General features: G+C 38.6%; 1 protein-coding gene across 1 annotated transcript in view; it reads left to right on the top strand.

Annotated features, from left to right (window-relative positions):
* Positions 1-25,511, top strand: part of ldah (lipid droplet associated hydrolase) — a 106,476-nt gene that overhangs the window by 77,310 nt on the left and 3,655 nt on the right. The window contains exon 6 of the mRNA XM_003215464.3: positions 13,997-14,079. Within this exon, the coding sequence (XP_003215512.1) occupies positions 13,997-14,079 (83 nt within the window). The remainder of the gene's footprint in view (positions 1-13,996; positions 14,080-25,511) is intronic.

Below are 25,511 nucleotides of genomic sequence, written 5' to 3'. Positions count from 1 at the left end.
GAGGCGTTAACCTTTCCCTATGTGATCCAAAGTGTGTGTGTGTGTGTGTGTGTGTGTGTGGGGCTGGAGTTACACTTAAACATATAATTGACTTAAACACAAATTCAACTTATGAACAAGCCTACAGAACCTATCTTGTTTGTATCCTGGGGACTGCCTGTATTCATATTGGCAGAGTAGAAAAAAGATCAACCAACTTAGGAAATACATTTATGATTTCCCTAGAAATCATGCATTTAGCATCGTTCTTGGGCCTGGAGACTAAATTGCCCCCTACTCCAAGCCTGGCAAATTCAACTGTAATACTAAACTTCTCTCTCCCATCACCACTATTTTTGGAGTGAAGTAAGGTGTGTACAAACTAAATCTTTAGTGCAGAGGTGGGAAATGTGTACCCTCCAACTGTTTCTGGATTGCAATTTTCATCAGCCTCAGCCAGCGTCACTAAATGGGATTTCAGTCCCTCTATTCTGCCTTGGTCAGACCACACCTGGAATACTGTGTCCAGTTCTGGGCACTGCAATTGAAGGGAGATGTTGACAAGCTGGAAAGTGTCCAGAGGAGGACGACTAAAATATTAAGGGTCTGGAGAACAGGCCCTATGAGGAGTGGCTTAAAGAGCTGGGCATGTTTAGCCTGCAGAAGAGAAGGCTGAGAGGAGACCTGATTAGGGCCATGTATAAATATGTGAGGGGAAATTATAGGGAGGAGGGAGCAAGCTTGCTTTCTGCCGCCCTGGAGATTAGGACGCGGAACAATGGCTTCAAACTACAGGAAAGGAGATTCCACCTGAACATAGGAAGAATTTCCTCACTGTGAGAGCTGTTTGGCAGTGGAACTCTCTGCCCCAGACTGTGGTGGAGGCTCCTTCTTTGGAGGCTTTTGAGCAGGGGCTGGATGGCCATCTGTCAGGGGTGCTTTGAGTGTGATTTTCCTGCTTCTTGGCAGGGGGTTGGACTGGATAGCCCATGAGGTCTCTTCCAACATTATGACTCTATGACTCTACTTCATGCACTTGTTTTGAAGGTCCTCTAGAACTGCTGTTTTCATCAAGTGTCAGAGTAGTTCTGCAGTGATCTATCATGCAAGCCACACCTGAACAAAAATATAATGCATAACCATATCAAGGGCTTTCCTCTTGCTCCCAAGCATACTTCTATACTGTTGTTATTTTTCCTCCAGTGAATGCAAAATGTTCAACTGGGTTGGGGATGAGTGGGATATGCAATTTGAAAACTGATATTTTGCAGACAAATAGGAGACCATCCCTGTATCTGTAAGTTTTTTTTTATCACACAGCCATGGTGAAAACAGAAGAAGCACTGTTTTGGACAGTAACCAGATTTGGCAGTACAGGGTTGATAAGGCAGTGATGAGTTTTTTGACAAGTCATAATGCTGAGTTTTACATTAGAGCAGGAACCATTGGACTGTTCTGTTAGTTAGGGAACCAGGGAAGATCCATGTCAATTGTTATGGATGGTAGATAAAACTGCAGAAAAATATGCCCCTCATATATGGCGTAAGCAAAGGAGTAAAGCATATGTCTGTTTGTTTGCCTTTTTATGTATACATCACATGTCAAGCAACCCATACTGTGAATTCCAAAATCCAGAATTGTCCACATGAGTGACTAAGACAGTGACACCTTTGCTTTTTTGGTGGTTCTGTGCATACAAAATGATTACAGATATTATCCATAAAATTGCATTCAGGTTGTGTTCATATGAAGCATAAGTAAATGTTTCTATTTGGGTCTCATCTCCAAGCCATTATGTATGTGAAAATATTCCAAAATCTGGAAAAATCTCAAATCTAAAACACTTCATATAAGGAATGCTCAGCTCATATATATTTAAGTTTGGGACATTCTGTGCAGTTGCAGTATCTGATTTTTTTTTTAAAAAAAAAATAGTGTGTCCATAATCGACAAATGTGCCCATTCTACAAATTAGTCTCCCTAGATATATTTCCACCTTCTGTGAAATTCGTAGCTAAGATTGAAAACCCAAACACACATTTACTGCAGTATGCTTAAGTATTTTTGCCCTCTCATAGGACCTCATCATATGTATGAGTTCTCACAGGGCAATTCGCTAGCTTCTGGTGCAATTCAGCAGCTTTCATGGTGAATCAGCGGGGCAATCTTCATCACATGTGGGGAAGCATTGCTGCATGGCTTCCCCCCAACCTGGCGTATTGTTCCAGATGGAACAAGAGAAGCCTCCTGTGTTCTGGGCACAGTGTTGTAGGAAGCTTGCACCCCAGTTCTTCTATGGAATCCCACTGAAGTCAGCCTTCGTCATTTGATGAGCATCATGGGGGTCCGTATAAGAACTGTGCTGCAAGCGTTCTACAATGTCTGCAGCCCCACATGTGATAAAGTGGTAAGTTGTTATGCAGGTGTCCTATACCATTTGACATGAGAAATTATATTCCATCGTATCCTTTTTGAAAAAGAGGTGTTTCCTTACCTGTGGAAACACATTATATTTTATCACCTGCCTTCCAGGAAAGGAGGCCAAAGAGTAACGACCTTTACTATTTCCACATTTCCTCTGCTACTGTTTATTTTCCTGTGTAATGCCTGACTGAAATGTTTGCTTAATGTTGTGTGGACAAATCACCTTCCCAAGACACCACTTAAGGGTGACTTGAAAGAACTGTGCATCTGCTTTGTTGCCCTTTTTGCAAATGAATGAAAATTTCCCCTATTTAGGAGTAGGATGCTCATATGAAATTCATGAAGAGAAACAAATGGCTTTTAAAGGATTTATGATGTTTACAGACCTGCTCATTTGTCAAAGTGACTCTGCTGCATAATTTACTGAATGGGATGGGGAGGGACTGAACAAAGTCACTTTATTGCTTGCAAAGGCTTTGATTTCCCTGCAGGTGCCCTATGTGTGAGAGAGAAAAGAGCCCAATTTTTGTTTGGTTTTCATAATTATGTGTTTTTTAAAAATACAAAAATATTAAAAGCTGTCAGTTTTATTTCCATCATAAATATTATTCATGAAGCTTGAATGCTTTGATAATGACATGGTTCATAACTTCCAAGAAATACGCAGCACCGTTTGGGGGTTTCTAACATCCTTCCTGAAGCTGTCACTTGGAGGAGAGCTCATTTAGAGTGACTCACATAGTATGTCCTTAAGAGTCAGGAAGGAGGGAGAGAGTGACATTGAGAGGAGAGTGAAAAATGTCACATCCACAAATTCATGGTTGTTATACCTTGTTTCAATTTACAACAACCTAAAAGAAATCTATCACGGGGGTTCTTGTCCACATTTTCCTGAGCGAATTTGTTGTTGCTTTCCTCTGAGGACTTGCCAAAGGTCACCCTTGCCGAAGGTCACCCTATGGTTTTCACCACTCACACCTTGATGCCAGGCTACCTCCATTATAGGCAAACCCTTGTGTGAATTAGGGGGTCATTATATGGAACTAGCCAGATCCCACTTCATAGCCCAATCTTTGGGCCAATGATATCATGGTATAATAGATGCCAGTGACTTGCAGTCCTCCTGAAAATGCACCCCTTAATGATTATACAGAGCACCCCCTCCCAAATGAGCAAAATGTCACTCTCCAATGCATAGTGACTTCAGTTTGAATTGTTTGATTAATCTTAACATTAATGCATAATTCAGTGATGATTCAAAAGCATGGAGATCTTTGTCATAAACATGCACTGAATTTTACATTGTTTTCATACAGTCTCTATTACATGTTTAAAATGTTACTGAAATGTGAATGTGTTTGTGACTTCCTTCATTTTGATTAAAGGGTAGAAGCTAATATAAAATTAAGGAAATACCAGAAATACTCTAACATGGAGGGGGAGTAGAAGTCCAGCAATGTCCTATTCGCTAAGACTGTAATGGAGGCAGAAAAGACCTTCATTTTCTCATCTTTGTTTCTAACAAGAGGAGGAAACACAGAGAAGCAGCAAAAGATGCTGGCCTCCTGGGATGTTATGGTGGTCCTTCTCTTTCCTGGTGCTCTGGGGTTGTGTCATGGTGCAGGTGAACGGTAAGCCGTCAGAAAGGCCAAAACTTCATATAAAGTATAAAAAGGAAGTTGGGGAGCCTACAAGAAGCTATTGCTCTGCCTCAAGTTTACATACCCATGAGTCATTAAAAAGGAAAAGAAAATGAACACTGAAAAAATGATGACATTTTATGGCTTGTCTACACAGGGACTAAAATCCAGACTCATGGCAAATGAACCACGGGCTGTGTTCATGAAGCTGTTTAAAATTACATCAAGAAAATTCTTCCTTCTCTACCTTTGCAAAAAAAAAAAAAAGCTGAAACATCTACTGCTGAAATGAAGAGTACTTGCTATTGCCAGAAGTGGGGTTTTTTTCCTTTAAAGAACTATTAGTCCTATTCAATTCTGCATAAAATTTCTGGACTCAGAATTTTTGAACTCTTATTTGTTTTTCAAAGGCTCCTCCGGTCTGCAGATATAAGAGTTCTAGCAAAAAAACAAAACAGGTCTCACAAAAGCCTGGAATTTATCCATCTCTGCTCTGTAGAGCAAACTGTCAAGTATATATGCATATAATCCATAGGGGTGTCTCCAAAAATGCAAAAGGCTAGAGCTATCCTTGTAATCATCTTTCTTGGAAAAAGAAATGTGTGTGAGAGTGCATGTTGTTTTTCCTTTTTTAAAAAAAAACTCAAATGTTTGGCTAACCAAATGGAAAACATTCTTACTTGGACCTTATGTATTGTTCCATAGCTGTGACATCATTTTGTATCTTATGTTTTATGTCACAGAGGACCCCAGATGCTTGGCTTAGTCATTACATACAATATTTTTTGTTTGTTTTTTATTTACAATGCTGTTTCCTACCTTTGTGGTTTTGGATCTCATGTGTGTAGAACAAGTGGAGTTGCAATATCAAACTTTACCTTTTTTTTCCCCTTTCCAAATGTAGGGCTCACGTCCACTTCTAAATTTAGCGGAATTGTGTTTGTCATGCTTAACTCTCCTGTAGTCCTAAATTGGTTTGACATGTGTAGACCACATTTGTTTAGATTTTTTTTTCATTTTCTGACAAGTTTTTGAACTTTCAGTACACATAGCCGCAAGCAATGCATTATGATTGTTCACTTCCAATGACAGTTTTCAGTTAAACTTCTTGGCGAACAGAATTTTTTCTGCTACAAGCCAATATCCAGGTGGCATTTGGATGCTCCACAAGTCAAATGAAAAATCTGACAGCTTCCAGAGAATAATGTGTTTTCTGGCTGATAGAACAGAGGATTGTGCAGTCAGGTTCCAATTTTAGATTGACTTGCTAGATAGATCCCCTTCTAGATGGAATGAAAGTTACCACTTCTCCTGAAGGAATAGAAATGGCAGTTGCTCACACACACAAGTTCTTCAAATGTATGCAAATGTTAACTATCCGTTGGCAGACCTCAGCCCTAGGGAAAACGAATTGAAATTTAATGGATTGGTTGTTTTTTGTTCTATGAACATGCACATTTTTTTAAAAGGAAGGAAAATCGGCTAGTTCATATCTCCATAACTTCATATACATTCTTACTAGATAGTATTTGACTGCCCAGCTTGATACTGTCAGCTAACTCTTGAATAGCTCAATCTTGATACTGTCAGCTAACTCTTGAGTAGCTTTCCAACTAGTGCTCTCCAAGTGTAATCCGATTAGCATATGTAAATGGCAGGCAGAGGCGGCCCTAGATATTTTTCAAGTGTAGGCGAACAGAATTTTGGCGCTCCCCCCAAACCAATCACTGAAAAATAAAAGCATTGGCTAAGCGAAAATGTTGGATAATAAGGAGGGATTAAGGGAAAGCCTATTAAACATCAAATTACAATAAGATTTTACAAACTAAGCACCAAAACATCATGTTTTACAACAAACCAACAGAAAAAGCAGTCTCGACTGCGCCCTTGTATGTTTTGCGCCACAGGCGACTGCCTAATTCGCCTCATTGTTGGACCACCTCTGATGGCAGGTGATTGGAACTATATTCCAAAACATCTGCAGGGTGTTGGATTGAGGAAGGCTGTATTAGATTCTTGTTACTTCAAAGTAGATGTGATCTTATGTTTAATATTTTGTTATGTTTTGCTTTCCTACTTTATTGTATTACCTGAATTCACAAATGATTTTGAACTTCCATGCGATGTATTTGTGTTGGACAACTGGTGATTAAGTGAATAGGTGACAAATAGCCCCAAAGACTGGGAAAAAACTTAATTGAGTCTGTTGTGTTGTCGAAGGCCTTCATGGCCAGAATCACTGGGTTGCTGTGAGTTTTCTGGGCTGTATGGCCATGTTCCAAAAGCATTATCTTCTGGTGTTTTGGGAAGAAGCAAGAGGGGGACGTAATAATGTAGCTGATATGTTGTATATTAAATGGTTGACGCTGTTACTTTAGGTTAAAGAGCTACCAGTGATGTAAATCCCTTTTTCCTTCTAGTGGTCCTTAATTTTGAATCTCATCAATATTTTGCCACTATACATAAATCAAGCAGATTTGGACACAGTTGGCCATATCTGTTTGTTAAAGGCATTTGACTAAACTGACATTGATGCTTAATCAACTTGGGAAGAAAGAGGAGGGTCAGAGAAGGGCAGAAAGAAAGGGTTGCTGTTTCTTACTGCCTTCAAGTGGCTTATGGCAGCCCCTTGAATATGAGGCCTCCAAATTACCCTATTATCATTAGCTCTGCTCAGGTCTTACAGGACAGTTCTACAGAAGCACTTTAATGCAGTTCCAAGCCGGCTCAGGGCTGGAGTGTCTACAAATAGACACTCCCGATGCATGCTGCAGCACGCATCAAAACAGAAACAGTATATTATTTAAACTCACCGGAAATTCCAGAACAAGTCACAAATACCATGTAACCTATCAGAGTATATCCCATGCAAAGCTGGAATCCATGATTGACAAATGCAGAGCACTTGTCAGATAATTAATCTTTTATGGGTAATAAATAATCTATTTAATTCCTAACACCTAATTTATTTCAGAAATGATTTATGTCCACATTTTTAATTCTTTATTTAGTAAGTAACTAACTCTGTGGACAAGCAGATACAAACCCTAGAGGCTTTTTTTCATCTAGTGATCTTGACAAGAATGGTGTATCAACATTAGGGATGGGAAAATGTTCAAAATATTTGAAAAAATAGTCAAAATATGTGTGTGTTTTTCAAGTGTCAAGAAACCCTGATTAAGAGAATCTCAGATTGACCAGAATCTTCACAATCTGGTACTTATTTGACACAAAATTTGCATGCAGTCATTTTGTGCAAAAAGGATAGTAGAATTTTCTGCACAGAAAATGACGTTTCTATGCCAAGATACTATTTTCTTCATAGAAAATGTTTAATAGGGGACTTATTCTGTGCACAATTCATATGTGAGTGATTTGCAAAGAAAATTGCATTTTATGCATAAAAGCAATATAACTACACAGAGATAATATTCTGTCAGAAAAAAACATGTGAGAATTTAATTCAAACTTAATTCTTGAATTGCAAATATACTTTGAAAAACACTACAGGGGTTTTACAGACTTTTATATATGAGAAGATACATGCTAAATTAGCTTTTCTTTTAAGAAGAAGTGTAAGAATCATCTACATGAACCACACAATTCTAGGCCAATCTGGAGCATTTCTACTCAGGCCCCGGATTCTAAGAAGTGTTTAAATGCTGTGACCACACACCACACACACACACACACACCCAAATTGTGGCAGTCGTGGGACTGGAGTCCAGACCATCCAATAACACTGTCATTGATCATCGTGGCAGCCAACTATGGAGCTCCGAAGAGCTCCTGGCCATCGCTAGGCACCTTTGCTGATAGCAAAGGCACTGCACAACCTGGGGAAAAGGGTGCAGGGGAAAGGGAATGGTAATATCAATTTAGATGGACAACAACCAGTACAGCTCTCTATAGCAAACCCAAAGTGTGGGACTACTCTGGAGTTTCAGACAAACTCAGGAGCATTTTCCAACTTCTGCTGTCATGGAGTAAAACCACAGTAGAGTCCAAAAGTCCCTGGATGTCATCTGGATGTCCAGGAGCTACTTCTCCAGTTCAGGGATTCTAGCCCATGTAGACAAGCACAGAGTGAAACATTAAATCCTCCATCAGGACAGCTCTTTTCCAATTTTCTCTCTTTCACTACTTTCTTGTTTTAGTCATGAACCCCTCCCATTGTGAGAGAGCTGGATTGAGCCACATCTTATTTTTATTCCCTATTGGCATCCGAGTGGCCTTTGATTGGGAAGATGCAAGAAGTCTTCTCCTTCCCCTCCTCCTCCTCCTCACAACCACCCTTTTGCCTCTCCCCAGCCTGGGTGCAGTATGTTAACAGGGTGACAAGCAGAAATCAGAGGAGGCAGTTTGACATTATCATCACCTTCTTAGCCTGGAGCATTTCTAGATGTCACTAAATACCTCAGAGAAGGAGATTTAATCCTTTCTGTAGGCCCCAAGATAATTATTTTACAAATAAATCTTCTAAATATGTATTTGATTTATTTATTTTAACTTCTTTTCCATTTGTTCACATCTGTGGGGCTTGGAAGAGGTAAGTGTTTTATGTTTTAAGGCTCAACACAACACAGGACAATTCAAAACATAATAACACAAAACATAAGTGCTTTTTTGAAAAAAGAAAGCTCACCACAAAACATTTAATTTACAAAACTGAACAATAGTAGTAATGAGTGCACTTCCATAACCAGGTCAGACCATTTGTCCTTTTAGCTCAAGAACTGTTTGTTCTGGCTGCATTTTTAGAAAAAAACAAACAAAAGAAAAAGGATTCTGAAGAATCTTGACTAGGTGTTTGCAAGCAGTTGTGGTAATACATGCTGCCCAGTCATTTTTGCTTTGTTGTTTTCATCAGTTTTCAACAATTTATCAGAAGAAGTTTAATGTCATGTCAAAACTTACTTTCCAGAATTATTATTCCCCTGAGAAATCCAGAATTTGAACTTCAGACTTTAAAGCCATAATTTGAATTCAGTTGACCATTCTATTATTGCTTGCTGGTATCTCCTTGTTAATAACACTTTCTCCATGGGCAAGAAAAGCAAAGGACATCTCACTCTTGGACCATAAAACAGGATTTTCAGGAACTGTGGTTTAATTTTTTTTGTATGAATACATCTGACTGGCCAAGTCTCGTGCATCCTCTACAACCTAATTCTTTTAACTGAACTAGGAACTGAACCCAGATCTTTCCATATGCACAGCATGAGCTCCTTCACCAAGTCATAGAATCATAGAGTTGGAAGAGACCGCATGGGCCATCCAGTCTAACCCCCTGCTGTGCAAGAAAAGCACAAAGTACCCCGATAGATGGCCATCTGGCCTCTGTTTAAAAGTCTCCAAAGAAGGAACATCCATCACACTTTAAGATAGTGAGTTCTACTTTTGAACAGCTCTTATGGTCAGGAGGTTCTTCCTAAAGTTCAAGTGGAATCTTCTTTCCTATCATTTTAACCAATTTCTCTGAGTCCTACTACCTTGTTATACACACCAACAGAATTGCGTTGTTCCAGCTTCCTATCTCCTTCCATCACACGGGAGAAAGCATCTGCCAGCCAGCTTGCCCCATTGAGGGCAGTGTAACACGGGAAGTGTCCCATGTTGCCAGCAATGACTTTTTTTCAGCAGGGACTCTGGTTCCACTGCAGTTTAGCCCTGGAACCGCCTCAGAAGTATTTCTCCCATATGTAGTGAGAGCCGATGAACTCCATGGCAAAGCTGCGTTACAACTGGAGTTGCCACCAAAATTTACCACATATGATGAGGTTGCTAGTCTCCAGAACAGCAAAAACAAACCTGCTCCCTCTTCCTTATGACATCCTTCCAAATATTTATTAATGGCTATCTGTGAGCTAAACACACCCAGCTCTTTAAGCCACTTCTCATAGGGCATAGTCTCCAGACCTCTGATCATTTTAGTCACCCTCGCCTGCACACATTCCAAGTTGTCAATATCTCTTTTGAACTATGGTGCCCAGAATTGGACACAGTATTCCAGGTGAGATCTAACCAAAGCAAAATAGAGGTGTGCCCTGACTTCCCTTGATCTAGACACTATACTCTTTTTGATGTCGCCCAAAATCTCAGCTGACCATATATACACTGATTCTGTATTTACAGAATCAACCTTCTACACCTTGAAAATATCCCCTCCCAATCCAAAAGGCAAAGCTAGATGTTGCCATTTTATATAAGAGACACTATTTTACTACTCCAATGTATATAATGGGACTCAAGCATCTGTCCATGGTGGATCCTGGAGCCAAACCATATCAGATACCAAGGGCCCACTGTACTCTGTGTTGTTTCTGAATGTAGCGTGATGTAAAGTCATCTGTCTGAGCAGCTTTGGCTCAAGCCACATGTTGTCAGTTCTATGGAAGAAAACTAACAGAAGTCTCTGTGCAGATTGGCCTGGAGGACCAAACACAGGTTTAATTTTATAATTTCAGCTATGGTTGACTGAACTCTGCCTACTAAACGTGCAGTTTCAGTAGTTGCAAGTGGGAGAAACACTACTGAAACTGCACGTTTAGTAGGCATAGAGTTCAGTCTATCTGAAGAATATATGGGCTAGAAGGAGCACTGATAATTTGTTTTTGCCTGAGTCTGTTAAGAGAGACAAGAGTCCATCCCTGCCTTTTTTATGCCCTCTGCTAAGTTAATTCAGCACAAAATATATTTCCATTTGAACTTAGTTTGCAGGAATTGAAGTAATCTGAAGACAAGGAGGGGTATGTTGGGAAGCCATGAACACGCATCTGTTGCTTTAAGTCTTTGTGCATCTTTGATACATTGATCAGTTGTGTTATCTCCTCACCACTATATTTGAAGGGAAAGCATTATTTCAATTTGTTGTGATACTGGCCTGGATTCTATTGTTTGTCAAAACTATAGAGGTCCCTCTAAATCAATGAAATTTTCTTATGTATTGTTATGTATTGTTCGCCATTCTACAACTGATTCAATGACTCTCTTGTACTCAGGACTAGCAATAAGATGCAGATCCTTTTTCTTTCTTTCTTTTCCCCAAAGTAATTTTATTAAACATTTACTAAGAAAGTAGGGGATTGGGGGACAAGGGAAGGAAAAGGAGAAATTTGGGGATAATAGATTAATTATTGGTAAGTTGCATCTTTACAAATGTCTGATATGTCACAAGGAGAAAACAAAGAGAGTGAAGATTGTTGAGGAATGAGGAGTTCTTTTACAATATTATCATTGTTACAAGAAGTCTTCATCTCTATTTCTTTAACATAATATATTTCCCCATAATATATTGGGGATTCTAACAATTTTAATTTTAAGGCCACTGGTTGTATCTTCTTCTGTCTTCTCACATTGTCTCCTGGTCTTCATATATTCTTTCCCACTTCTTCTTCAGTGGAAATTAAACTGAAATTTTCATAGCAGATTATTTCACATGAAAACTTTTATTAAATTATTTATAAAGTTCTGCAATTTTTATTTAGATCGTTAGGTTACTGTTTTTTTATCATTTAATCATTATCATGCTGTGCTCTTTCTGTATTTATATCAAATATATTTTCCATCTATAACTCTTGAATTCAAAAGCTCTTCTGACTTACCCATAATCTCTCAGTATGATATTATTCTTATAGTCCATTTTTAAGAACTTTCCCTGATAGCTCCTGAAGGCCAGTTCTCTCAAACTTCTCTTTCTCAAGGTTTTATTCCCACTAGCCCATCTAGCCTTCTTTTATATAATCTGTTTTGCTCTCACTATCTTTCTGAATGTACATACATAAGCACATTAATATATATACTTATACAGTAGAGCAGGGGTCCTCAAACTTTTAAAGCAGAGGGCCGGTCCACAATCCTTCAGACTGTGGAGGGGCCGAATTATCATTTGGGGAAAAATACAAACAAATTCCTATGCACACTGCACATGTCTTATTTGTAGTGCAAAACAACAACAACAATGAAAGAACAATACAATATTTAAAAATGAAAACAATTGTAACCAACATAAACCTATCAGGATTTCAATGGGAAGCGTGGGCCTGCTTCTGGCCAATGAGATAGTCAGGTTAATTAGGATTGTTGTTGTTGTTGTGTGCCTTCAAGTCATTTCAGACTTTGGGCGAGCCTAAGTCTAAAATTATTTATTTATTCATTTACTACATTTATTTATTACATTTATATCCCGCCCTTCTCACCCCAAAGGGGACTCAGAGCAGCTGAATGTACATACAATATATTGTATTATTAGCACAGCACAATATTAGCATTATATATTACTATATTGAACTATACCACTATACTGTAATATTATATGTAATATATATCATATAATTAATATTATTACATGGTATTATTAATATTATATTGTATAACATTGTAATATTTTTATCAATATTATATGTGTATACAATATATTATATTATTTAAAATGATATAAAATATATTATAAAACTGAGGGCAGGGGCCAGATAAATGACTTTGGAGGGCCACATCCGGCCCCCGGGCCTTAGTTTGGGGACCCCTGCAGTAGAGTCTCACTTATCCAACATAAACGGGCCGGCAGAATGTTGGATAAGCGAATATGTTGGATAATAAGGAGGCATTAAGGAAAAGCCTATTAAACATCAAACTAGGTTATGATTTTACAAATTAAACACCAAAACATCATGTTAGACAACAAATTTGGCAGAAAAAGTAGTTCAATACGCAGTAATGCTATGTAGTAATTACTGTATTTATGAATTTAGCACCAAAATATCACGATATATTGAAAACATTCACTACAAAAATGCGTTGGATAAGCGAGTGTTGGATAAGTGAGACTCTACTGTATATACATAGATTTTGTGTATATGCTTCTATAATTTCTATACATCTATATTATGCATTTTTTCTATTATAATTTCTTAACAATTGACCTATCAGATAGCATCCATCTCTTAAATTTTAACATACCAAATACGGAAGATAAAATATATTATTTATCTTAGTTTTCGTTATCAAATCCTGTCATGGTCATCTTTTGATTTTTCACAAAGTCTATAAAAGATTTCTATTCTTCTAGTAGATTCTGCAGATTAGTTTGCTGTAGAGCTAAAGTTAGTTTGTCCATCTCTGCCATTTCAAAAACCTTTGTAATCCAGACCTCTGTCATTGGTGTAGCTTGTTGTTTCTACAATTTTGTATATTCAATTCTTGCTGCTGTTGTCATGTAGAAAAAGTTTCTTTCTTGTTTTGGTATCTGCTTATCTAATAATTCTAATAAAAAAGATTCTGGTTTCAATGTTATTTTTGGTTTTTTTAATATAGTTTCCATTTCATTATGAATTTTTATCCAGAAATCTTTAATCCTTGGGCAGGTCCACCACATATAGTAGAAGGCTCCTTTCTTCTGTTTACATTTCCCACATAAGTCTTAACTTTTATATAACTTGGCAAGTATTTCTGGAGTTATGTACCATCTATACATCATTTTGTAAAAATTCTCTTTTATGGTATATCATCAGCATATTGGAGTTCTATAAGAGATGTTGTTGTGGCCTTGGTTTTGGCTTTCAATTTGCTGAGGTTAAATAGCTTGCCAACTGTCCAATAGATGATTTCCATGTCAGTGGAAAGCTTCCTATCAACAACATGCATATTCATAGCGGTGAAGATGGAGAATAAAGTTGGGGCAATAACACATCCCTGTTTGACACCTTAAATGGGTCACTGGGAGCTGCTGCTGTCCAAGACTGTTGCCATCATGTCATCATGGAGGAGCCGCAGGATGTTCATCAATTTGTCAAGGCATCCAATCTTTTGGAGGATGGTCCAGAGAGTGCTGCAATTCACTGTGTTGAATTTGCGAGTTAGATTAATTCAGCAGACATTCCTCAACTTTATAATATGTAACACCTTATTCTTCTCTATATTTTACCTTTTTTTCTCTGTGTTTATGTCATTTACAGCAAATGCAATGTATATGGGGAGCAAAGAGATGAGAACAATCATAGAGAAAGACAGCAGTACCGTAAGAAAATATTTAAAAAAGGTAATGCTCATTTTCAACTCTGCTTTTCATATTCTAATCTCAGTTTTTGTATTGCTTGTCAGTGTGTATTTATTTACTTGAAAGCTGTTACATGCCTTCTCTCATGTTGTAACATTCTGGGTGGCTTACAGCAGTTTTGAGAAAACCTTATCATAAAAATTACAGAATCACATAAGTACTTAGGATGTTTAGACATTTCTATATATTGCATTTTATTTCATTTGCATCATTGGTATGCCATCTTTAATATCTTCTTGGTCCTTCACAATTAAAAAAAGTTTCAAACATTCAGTATGAAATGTGTATCTAATGTTGACTAACATAGCATCAGAATAAAACTTGGATAAACTCTATACATTCAAGGAAGTAGACAATGGTCTTCTCTACACTGGCCAAAAACTGCAGACTCACCTCACAATCTCAGGTGGAAGAATGGCAGTCTTCACAATAGACAAAGAACAATTGGGGCAGGGAAGCTCTGAAGGATCTGAAAAGACAAGGAAAGTGTTCATATGAGAAAAGCTGATATTGGAGATAAGCAAGGCCACAGTTGAGAAGGAGCATAGGTTCAATTCAGAACTTTGAGCTGGGTCTAGAAGGCAATAGGTAAGCTTTCTGCTAATGGCAGAAAGGAATGAACCGCAGTGAGCTGATCCTTCTGTATTATTTTTAAACGGCAAACTCATGCATGCACTATTTTTTAGTTTTGTCCATTTTTAATTGTTTCAATGTAATAATAATAATAATAATAATAATAATAATAATAATAATAATAATTTTATTTATAGACCGCCCTCTCTTCCCGAGGGGACTCAGAGTGGTTTACATACAAAAAAAAAAAGGCAAACATTCAATGCCGTAGTCAACAATGCACATTGTGTAGCTGCATGAAAACATTACAACATCTTATTTATACCTAATTTCCATTGGTGCTCATACTTATATGCACTTCATTTCCATGTAACATTTCCATGTAACATTTCCATGTAACATTATTGCACCCTTCTCTTTAAAAAGGGGATATACCTGTTAGATATGTGGATGCACCATTAGAATTTTGGGGAATCCGTTCTAAATAAAGCCTGGTTTAACCACTTCATGAGCTACAGTACTGTTTTCTTTTGTCTCTAAATTGCTGAAATAAAGCATCGGAAACATCTGTCTTCTAACAGTGTTCTGGTTGTAAAAATGTACTTCAGTTCTTTTTCTGAGTTTCACGATGGATGGTAATCCAGTACAGAGCCTTTTTGGTTATATTCGACAACTAGAAACCTCCCTCATTTCTGACTTTTATATTGCTATCTAAATCAGGGTTTCTGTCAAAGAACCTTGACCGAGGAACAGGTTTTGTTTTTTGTTTTTTTGAGAAATTGTTTATTTGGTTTGGGGGTGCAGATATACTATTTGTGTTTTCTTCTAATCCTCCCCGAAAATACTTTTTAGCTTGCACAAAATACAAGTTGAATTGCTCTTATTCCCACTACAGTGTAGAGAAGATTCACTTCCCTTTCCAAATTAAGGACTATGGCAAGCGGCAAGTGTCTTGCAGGTGCTTGCCTGTGTATCGGTCTGTTTTTCTTGACTATGTCAGTCCATAGAGTGCTTTGGCACCTGGGAACCTTCTTTGAAAACCTGTGTTTTATGGGTTCCTCTGTGTCATTGCACTTTTAAAGTGGCAAGCTGTACCCAGGGAAACAAAATAAGTGAAGGCCAAGTTTTAGAAAGCTGGCATGACCACAGAAAAGCAGATGTGAGCATAAAGTTAAATGCCTCTCTCTTTTTCCTCTCTTTTAATTATTTCTTTTTTAAATATAAAATCTTCCTTCTAATAATTTCTGGGAATGTGAAAATTAGGGGAGAAATCTGACTTGGCATGGAGTTCAACCTGAAAAGTACTGACAGTAAAAGTAGTTTCGACTAATAAAGGGCTGGAAATTAACAAGAACAGGAACTAAAGTCCAAGTCGCTATAGCATTGGCACGTTGTCACTTTGAAAAATTTATGCTGCTTAGTAGTCAGTGTGATCATAAGTGTAAAGCCAATCTTAACACCTGAGAGTGCCAGCCGCAGTGGAAGAGAAAAGTTATTTTTGGATCCCATTTGCATGTTGTGTGCTGAAGGAGGTGAGAGAAGAGAGACTAAATTATTCCTGTATTTTCAAGCCCAGTTTTACAACATAATTAATACAAGTCAAGAAGTCAGATAAAATATGGCTCTTTTAAGAGCTCAGTGCCCCAAATACACCAAGGTTGACAGGTAGGAGAACTGGGACTACTCTTAATCTCATAATGGAAACAGATCTCTGATTTTAAAATGCTAAACTATTCACATCAAATAGTACACAGATACAAGATTATCGTTTTCCAGTTTTTAGCACAAAGTAAATAAGAACTAGCCCGACATGGTGTAGTGATTTGAACGTTGAACAACTCTGGAGACCAGAGTTTGAATCCCTACTCAGCCATGAAAACCCACTGGGTCACCATGAGCAAGTCACACTCCTTCAGAGGAAAGCAAAGGCAAACCTTTCCGAACAAATCATATGAACAAAAGCACTTGATCGATTAGGGTTGCCATATGTTGGGAGTGACCTGAACGCACACAACAACACACAAGAAAATTTTAAAAAATCTTTTTACCTAATGGAACTCCACCATCACTTACCAGCTGACAAACATTTTTGTGAGTTGTCTTGGGTCCCCTTTTGGGAGAAGTGTGGTGTATAAATAAAAGAAAGACATACAATAAAAGTGAATAGATAAAATCAGTGATCAGCACCAAATTTAAAGCAAATAGTGTGAAGTACCGTAGATCCAGTGGAGATGTTGCAAAATCATAGTAACTGTCCTGTTCACACATATATTAATGTATGTTATAATATGCATATATGTGGAAACTACATTTTGTTTTACAGCTGGGTGTGTATAGCCCTGGCTGTGAAATGAGGACTTTTCTTAGATACCAGGCATACATCTAGCAGATTTAGTATCCAACAGGTTCAGTATTTTATCAATTGAGTACAATGATGAAATATTTTATCCTGATCCACAGTGCATTACAGTTAAATTTGTATTAAAATATTAGCTTCTGGGTTATTTTCTTCCAGATTCTGTCTTGCAGCAACACTTTGTTGTTGTTGTTGTTGTTGTTGTTTGCATTCAAGTCATTTCTGACTTATGGCCATTCATGTTCTTTTTTCTTGACAGAATTTGTTCAGAGAGGATTTGTCATTGGGAAGATTTTGCTTTGTCCAAGGTTTTAATGACCAACTGGGGATTCAGACCTTGGTCTTTCAGAGTCCTGGTGTGTACTTTAGCCTTCACTGTCAAATACAGCTCCCATAATTCTATAACATTGAGCCACGGCAGTTAAAGTGGTGTCAAACTACATTAATCCTACATATAGATGCACCCTTAGCCGACTCTCAAACCACCACACAATGCTGGTTCTGCAGGACCATTACCTCTCTCTAAAAGAGTTAAGGAAACACCCAGAAGTCTCCAATGTGGCCCAATGGGATACAGTGCTGTGCTAACATACAGTTATTGATCTATTAATCTTTTGAGGTGTAGTGTGGTTTCTGGGCTGTATGGCCATGTTCTAGCAGCATTTTCTCCTGACATGTCATCTGCATCTGTGGCTGCCAGTGAAACATCAGGAGAAAATGCTGCTAGAACACAGCCATACAGCCAAGAAACCACACAACACCCCAGTGATTCTGTCCGTGAAAGCCTTCGACAATACTTTTTTTTTTTGCTATTGTTATTGGTCACAATAACAAAGTTTTGAAAGTACTGTATTTAGAAACCAGCTCATGCATAGAGAGTATTGTCTTTGATGCCTCTTTTTCTGCAGTGAGCTTCTAATGGAAGAGCCCACCTGCAATATCTGGAAGCAACTGAAAGATTCTTTTGGATTACAGCCTGGATAGTGGATCTGTTTTGCAATGCAAAATGGAGTCTAAATTCCTTTGAATAAATCCCCTTCCCTGCTTTTTTTTCAAATTAAAATTTCTCTTTTTAAAACACAAGCTCATTTTCTCTTAAATCACAGGGAGGAGGGGGAAATTCAGCTGAAACAGCCAAACCAATTTTATACTACTTTTATTGAAACAGCTGGTCTAGTCCTGCCCAGTTTTCTTGACCCAGTGTCTAAACCTGTCCATTGCTGTTTAATAGTTATTGCCCTTGAAAGGTTCCTAATCTGGAAAGCAGGAGGACGGAAGACACTGCAGATGCAGACTCTGTGCCTGCAGCCAGAGTAAATTACTTCTCTCCAGTTGTGGAAAAATCTTCCACTGTATGAATAGGTCTAAAATGCTCTCCAAAGCCAGGAACACCTTTAAGTTTGGCAGACCCTTTATGCTTTTTGGACCACATACCGCTGAAATCCAGAATGGAAGCTGCACATGAGGATTTTGCTACATGTAACATTGAAGCATTCTCTGGCACATGGAGCACTACCCAAATTTTCTCTCACACAGGCTCAAATTAGTCCTTCTGTGACATGCCCAAGACTGGAAAGGTTTGAACTGAAAATTGAGCAGAAATAAAGCCGGTGGAAAATGGAAGATGAAGAGAGTGCCTGCTCTGAATCGCAAAATATACATTGATTCATACATTACCTTAAGTCACTTAGATATCCATTTCACAGCTACTCTCGTGATTTATTAACAGGAGTAATTTCAGATACAAAGTAGGAAATTTCACAATACCAAAGATCAACTTCGAAGAGCAAAGAAGTCTGTATTTTGATTTGAGACGCTAAATGCAAACAAGCTGGCCTGGTATAGGTTCAAACTCTAGATAAATTTAACACACAGTTTTGCCTCAGTTGTATGGAATCACTTTGTAACTCAGCAGACAGGGAACCAAGAAGGGAGTGTGTATTTGTTTGTTTTAAAGAAGTCCCAATTAATAGTTTATGAATAAACTAAATGGAATTATAATGTAGAGCACTGCTTCTTAAGCAGTGGGTCCCCTTAGCTCAAAGTTAGGGTCGTGGAAAAAAAACTGACAACATTAAAAGGTTTCTGAATGCCATATAGACAGTTACACAAATCTGTTAGCAATAACGTGCAGTGTTTATAGTTGTTTCTGCAGAAAATGCTTCAGGTGACCTTCATAAAAAGGAAAATCAGCTTGTTTAGCAAGCCTTGTAAATGCTGATTTATTATCAGGAAATGTTTGATTTGTATACCTATTTTATATACCCATATATCCAGGGTCACATAAACATTTATTGAGGGGAAAGGGGTCACAAGTGGAAAAAGCTTTAAGAAGCCTTGATGTAGAGCACTTTTAATATATTTTCTTTCCAGTAACTGCTCAAGACAGTATGCTCCCCAAAGCACTTCCAATGTGATTAAAAACTGCTTTGGATCCCAGTCCTGAGAGAAAAGTGATGTACAAATAAATATAATAGTAATCAAATTATAATGCATTGTTTCATGGGGAGGTCCTTACCTAACTGTTTGATCATCCCTGATTTTGGAGGTTATTGGAGAATGGACACACTATGAGTCCACACTGAAATAAATCTTGCTTTGATGTCTAATATCACCCTTTCCCAAAGCCAGGATTATGCAATGGTTTGAGCTCTGGACTATGACTTGGCAAGTCACACTCTCTCAGCCTTAAAGGCAGTCAATAGCAACAAATCTAACTGATATGGTAAGTCCTCCTTAGAGTAATTATAAGTCAGAAGTAACTTGAAGATACACAACAACAAGCAATGTCAGTCTTCTTCAACTTGAAATCCAGATGTGTTTAAATATGTCTCTCATCATCCATTGCCATTGCACGTGTTAGCTGAAGATGAAGGGAACTGTCGTGCAAAGCATGTAGCGAGTACACTATCTTAGGGAAAGCTGTCTTTAATCATATATATCATTCTGATTCCTGAAATTCATTGGGAGGATTTTAAGGTATTTATTTAAACTCATATTCTTCAAACATATAATATCAAAAAGTATTATTTATTTATTTATTCAGCAATTGTCTAAACCCATGTAATTGATTCTAAGATCACATCTACACTGTGGAATTAACACTGACTCCACTTTAACTGCCATGGCTCAATGCTATTGAATCATGGTAGCCGTTAAACCCTTGTGCCAGCTGAACTGCTGACCTGAAGGTTGGGTTGCTGACTTGTTGGTTGCCGGTTCGAATCTGCAAGACAGGGTGAGCTCCCGTCTGTCAGCTCTATCTTGTGGGGACATGAAAGAAGCCTCCCAGCAGGATGGTAACATTGCCCCTGGGCAATGTCTCTGTAGACAACTAATTCTCTCACACCAAAAGCGACTTGCAATATGTTCTCAAGTCGCTTGACATGATTTTAAAAAATGGTAGTTTTAATTTGGTGAATCACCAGCATTTTTTGGCAGAGAACACTGTAGAGTTTGTAAAACTATAAATCTTAGGACTCCATAGCATTGAGTCATAGCAATTAAAGTGATGTCCACCTGCATTCATCCTATACCCAAAGTATGTTGTGTTCCTTGCACAAACACAAAGATTGTGATGCCGTGGTTGTCTCTATTATCCACAACTAAGCTTTTAACATTACTCTTACGTGGTACTAGAAGTAAAAGAAGATACAGATCAACAACAGGAGGTTATTGCCCTATGTTCATTGGAAGTAGAGACAGCATGCTGTGTTCAGTGAACCCTTAATAGTATAGATGTACCTGAAATAAAGCCAAAGCCAGTGATCCAGAGAAGTAGTTAGTCATTTTTCAATTCAGGATAATGGTGTATTTTGAAATATATATGTATGGCTTTATAAGATTTTCATGCTATTCAAACGTATAGTGCTGTATAGTACCACCTGATATTCACAACTCATATTCTGGCTATTGTACCTGTAGTGACCACCGTGAACCATATTTTAAATCTACTTGGAAAATGCATAAACTTAAGAAGTTGTGAATTTGATTGCATGTATTACATTTGTTTTTGTCATGATCTCTGGATAATTAACAAACGATAGGCTTGGCAGATTAAGAAGGGAGGGTGGCCTATGGGAAAGGCGTTTTAGGAGAGTGTTGCTTTGTGTGCAGTGTTGTGGAATTAAAACCAGCCTTTACATTAGTTTACATTCAGCCAGTTAAGCCAGAAAATACTAAGTGCAAAACACAAAACAAAATCTCCAAAATCAGCAGATTTCCTTTTCATTATTTCATTGAAGCGGGGGCAAAGGTGGTCCACCGGTGAAGCCAATTAGGTGGTCGCCTGTGGCGCATTATTACCGGGGGCGCCGTCGAGGCACCCCCACGTTTGCCGGGAATCCCGGCCCACCTAGGCCGCTCCATGCGGTGCCAGGCCAAAGTAATCGCTGCATGCGGCCTTCCATGTCCGCGCGGTCGATTGGAAGGCCTGCGCACAGGCCCATCGACCATGCTTTTTGGTCGATGGTCCTGTGCGGATGCACAGGCCTTCCAATTGCCCCCGCGGACAGGTGGCTGGCCGTGCGCGCTCTCCAGGGGGCTGCCGCCGCAGGTATTTTTCAGCGATTTGTTTGGGGGGGTAGGGGACGCCAACATTCGGGGGGGCACCAAAATTCTGGTCGTCTACTCCCCAAAATTACCTCGGGACGGCTCTGAGTGGGGGGATGAATTCCATTATGAAAAAGTATACTTAATGCCACTTTATTAAAGAAAAGAAAAGTTGTTTCTAAGCCAAAGCTTCATGAAATCAATTTTACCCAACTTTGGATAAGATTGTTAGTTGATAGTCACAGCTGTTCCTGTTTACTACCTCAGAGAACCAAGGGCATTTCTACACATACCCTAAAATCCGAGGCCAGTCTGAAGTAGCAATACGTCAGACTGGCCCCAGTGTCAGTTATACTGTCTCCATTCTGTAGTGGTGGTAGAGTGGAGTCCAGACTGTCCAGCAGAGCCAAAACATTAGCTTTGTTGTACCTAGCACCACTGCCAGTTGGCCAAGGAACTCCAGGAATGCCCTGGCTGTTGCGAGGGGCCTTTGCTAATATCAGCAAAGGCGCCGATGCAGCCAGGACAGTATCCAGCAACAGCCAGGAGCTCTCTGAAACTCCGGGGCCATCTTCCATGGCAACAAGAGCATGATACAGGCCTAACCTATCCCCATTTTCCTGCACTGCTAAGCACAGAAAAAGGGGGATAGTGACCCATCTGGACAATGGATTGGTTTAGATTAGAGCCAGTCCTGCTGATCATACTCAGGGCTACTCATGAAACTTTGGAGCATTCCCAGACTTAAGACCTTATCCCATGAGGTAGAGGAAGCAAGGGATAGTGTCATCTTCTTACCATCGCATTTCATTTCAATCCATTTATAAGGAAAACAAATAATATATTCACCCCATCTAATACAATGTACGTTTGCCTGTTTATACTGTAATCCTCCATCTTCGAACTATCTCATGGGCAGGTGTAGTCCCCACACATACTGCTTTCCTTTCAAAGAAAGTCCAAAATCTAAGTACAGTAGAGTCTCACTTATCCAACATAAACGGGCCGGCAGAATGTTGGATAAGCGGATATGTTGGATAATAAGGAGGGATTAAGGAAAAGCCTATTAAACATCAAATTAGATTATGATTTTACAAATGAAGCACCAAAACATAATGTTAGACAACAAATTTGACAGAAAAAGTAGTTCAATACACAGTAATGTTATGTTGTCATTACTGTATTTACGAATTTAGCACCAAAATATCATGATGTTTTGAAAACATTGACTACAAAAATGCGGTGGATAATCCAGAACGTTGGATAAGTGAGTGTTGGATAAGTGAGACTCTACTGTATTTGAAAAGAGGATAATATAGCCAAAGCTAAGGGGTAATATATCAAAATTGAGCAATTCCTGAAGAATAAACAATTTTTTTTAAATTACAGTAAAATTTTCATGCAAGAGTATTACAGGCAAGAAAAATAGTGTTGAGGCACATTTCAAGACCACCCATAGGAGCACCCACTCTTTCACATCACAAATACAGTCTAACATGGGGGATTCTGACAGTTCCCATCCCATGTGTAAATAAGCATGAATCAGGAGCTCTGAAGATAATTGTTCTCCAACTCCTAAAGTTTCTACACATGTTAAACACATTTTAAAAATAGAATCCCATGGGGGGAAATGCCAAAAGTGGTTTTTCAGCATGATGGGCTCTGTCTTTAAACTGTTTTTAAAGTGTGTAGAAACGGGGAAGATGTATCCTGGCTTGGGTGTGATTTTTCACCCAGTAACTAGCCCAGAGCACTCAAACCAGTCACAAATACAACTGTTTCTTTCCTCCTCCCCAGAAAAAAAACCTTGAAAAAAAATACAAATTGGCCAAAATGAAAGTTATGTAACATCTCTCCTGACATACCAAAACAAAACAATAAGACTTGCAGGAGGGACACTGAGAGAAAAATGGCCCTACTTCCTCTGTAGTTGCCCACCTTGCTATAAAGTATCATATCTCAAAGATGCATGTAGAATGTGATAATCAGCATTTAAGCCAGTGGTTCTCAACCTGGGGTCCCCAGATGTTTTTGGCCTTCAACTCCCAAAAATCCTAGTAGCTGGTAAACTGGCTGGGATTTCTAGGAGTTGTAGGCCAAAAACATCTGGGGACCCCAGGTTGAGAACCACCGATTTAAGCCATTGGTTTTAAAATCAGACTTACATTTCCCCCAAGCTACCATAATTCTAATACCAATTGAATGAACCGCCGGAAATCTTCGTTATTTTCCTAGAAACCCTTTAAATGTAAACATCCTGTTGATAGCAATTTCAAATTCTTCCAGTATTTTCACAGCTTCTGTTAGAATGTGTGTATGATTCCTCACTCCATATTTTATGGAAAGTGTGTTTGATTATAGGTTCACTACCAAGCGAGAAAGATTTGAAATTGGGTTCAGCAAAGTACATTGAAATACCTGTGATTGGAAAGGGCTACAATTATAACATTTTATTTGATATCAGTGGCACTGAATTATGAGCTATTGTACAGATTATGAATATTTCTGTTTTTTTCCTCTTGATTCATGCAATTTTGTGAATTAAATACATATCCATAGAACTATAGTTGTGGGCTAACATAGTATGTACTTTGAAGATTTTGCTTTGATACATTTATTTCATTTATCACCGATGATATCGTATCTCAATAAAATACATTTAGGTCAGAAGTAAATTATTACTGTTGTCTCATCTCACAATTCAGAGTACCGAAGTATGCTGAGAAGCTGTTTATATTTGTTTAAGTAACACCTGTGAAGAATGATTGAATGTAGTCTAAAAGTATCTGGATAGCCAGTTTTCCCACTCCAGCCCTAGAGAGAACATTTCCAGCAAAATACATGCTTTTCTATATAAAGGTTATATTATATACAGTTACAAACATTTTAAAAAGAGAGAAGTAGGTGTAGGGGAATTTGTAATTGACATGAGAACATGTTAAGAGGAAGAGATTTCCCTGAAAAAATTATACCAGCTTTGATAGCTTTGACTCGGGGACTGTTTTTGTCAGAGGAATGGGTCGCCTTCCAAATGCTGTAATTCCAACAAAGGTTTAAATTGAGGCTCAAAGTCTAAACCAGTGGTTCCCAACCTTTTTTTGACCAGGGACCACTTTGACCAGGGACCACTCTCCAACATTAGTAGCAAAAGGGCTATGAATCAGTTTTTGGTCAACTTTAGATATGGTTTGGTTATTTGGGGTGCTGATTCAGAACATTGCATTGGATAGACCACATCAGCTAAAGTTTTTGGTACAGAATATATACCATCCAGAATATATACCATCTACTCACTCACAGAAAATGGTATTTAATAATCTAGAGCTGGTGTGATCTATCCAATGCAATTTTCTGAATCAGCACCCCAAATAACCCCAGGAACAGGCCTAAAAACAAAGACACCAAGGCGCCCCCACTTCCAGGTGCCACATGGAACGGCTCTGCTCAGGGGGAGGGAGGGGGAGGAGAAGTAGCAGTCAGAAGGCTTGTTATCGCACCTTTCATGGATAGTCAGCCCCTCCCCTCCCGACATCCCTGTTGCCTTGGCATTATAAGAGGGTTTTGCGAGACCAGTTTCTCTTGTTTCAACGATGTAGTAATGATGAGGCCGCAGACCATAGTTTAGTTCTTTGGGACCACTGGTGGTCTACAGACCACAGGCTGGGAACCACTGGTCTAAATTAGAAGCACTGAAATCTCTCAGTGTTACATACTAGCCCCAAATATCTTTCCCTGAAAACAAGGATCTCTTTTATCCCAAGGAGATTATTATTATGCTTAAGAATACAGATTTCTGTCCCAATCCAGCAGGAGATATATTCATGAAGAAATAGGCTTCCTCTGAAAAGAGACTGGATGTTCAACTCAATGAAAATATCTGGAGGAACTCCTATTTGTGGTGCATGTTGTAGAAACTAGGGTTGTCAGATTTCAA

Source organism: Anolis carolinensis, chromosome 1 (assembly GCF_035594765.1).
Source record: "Anolis carolinensis isolate JA03-04 chromosome 1, rAnoCar3.1.pri, whole genome shotgun sequence".
NCBI classification, from domain to species: Eukaryota; Metazoa; Chordata; class Lepidosauria; order Squamata; family Dactyloidae; genus Anolis; species Anolis carolinensis.
Note: the sequence above shows the minus strand (reverse complement) of the source record. Positions and strands in the feature narration are given on the sequence as shown.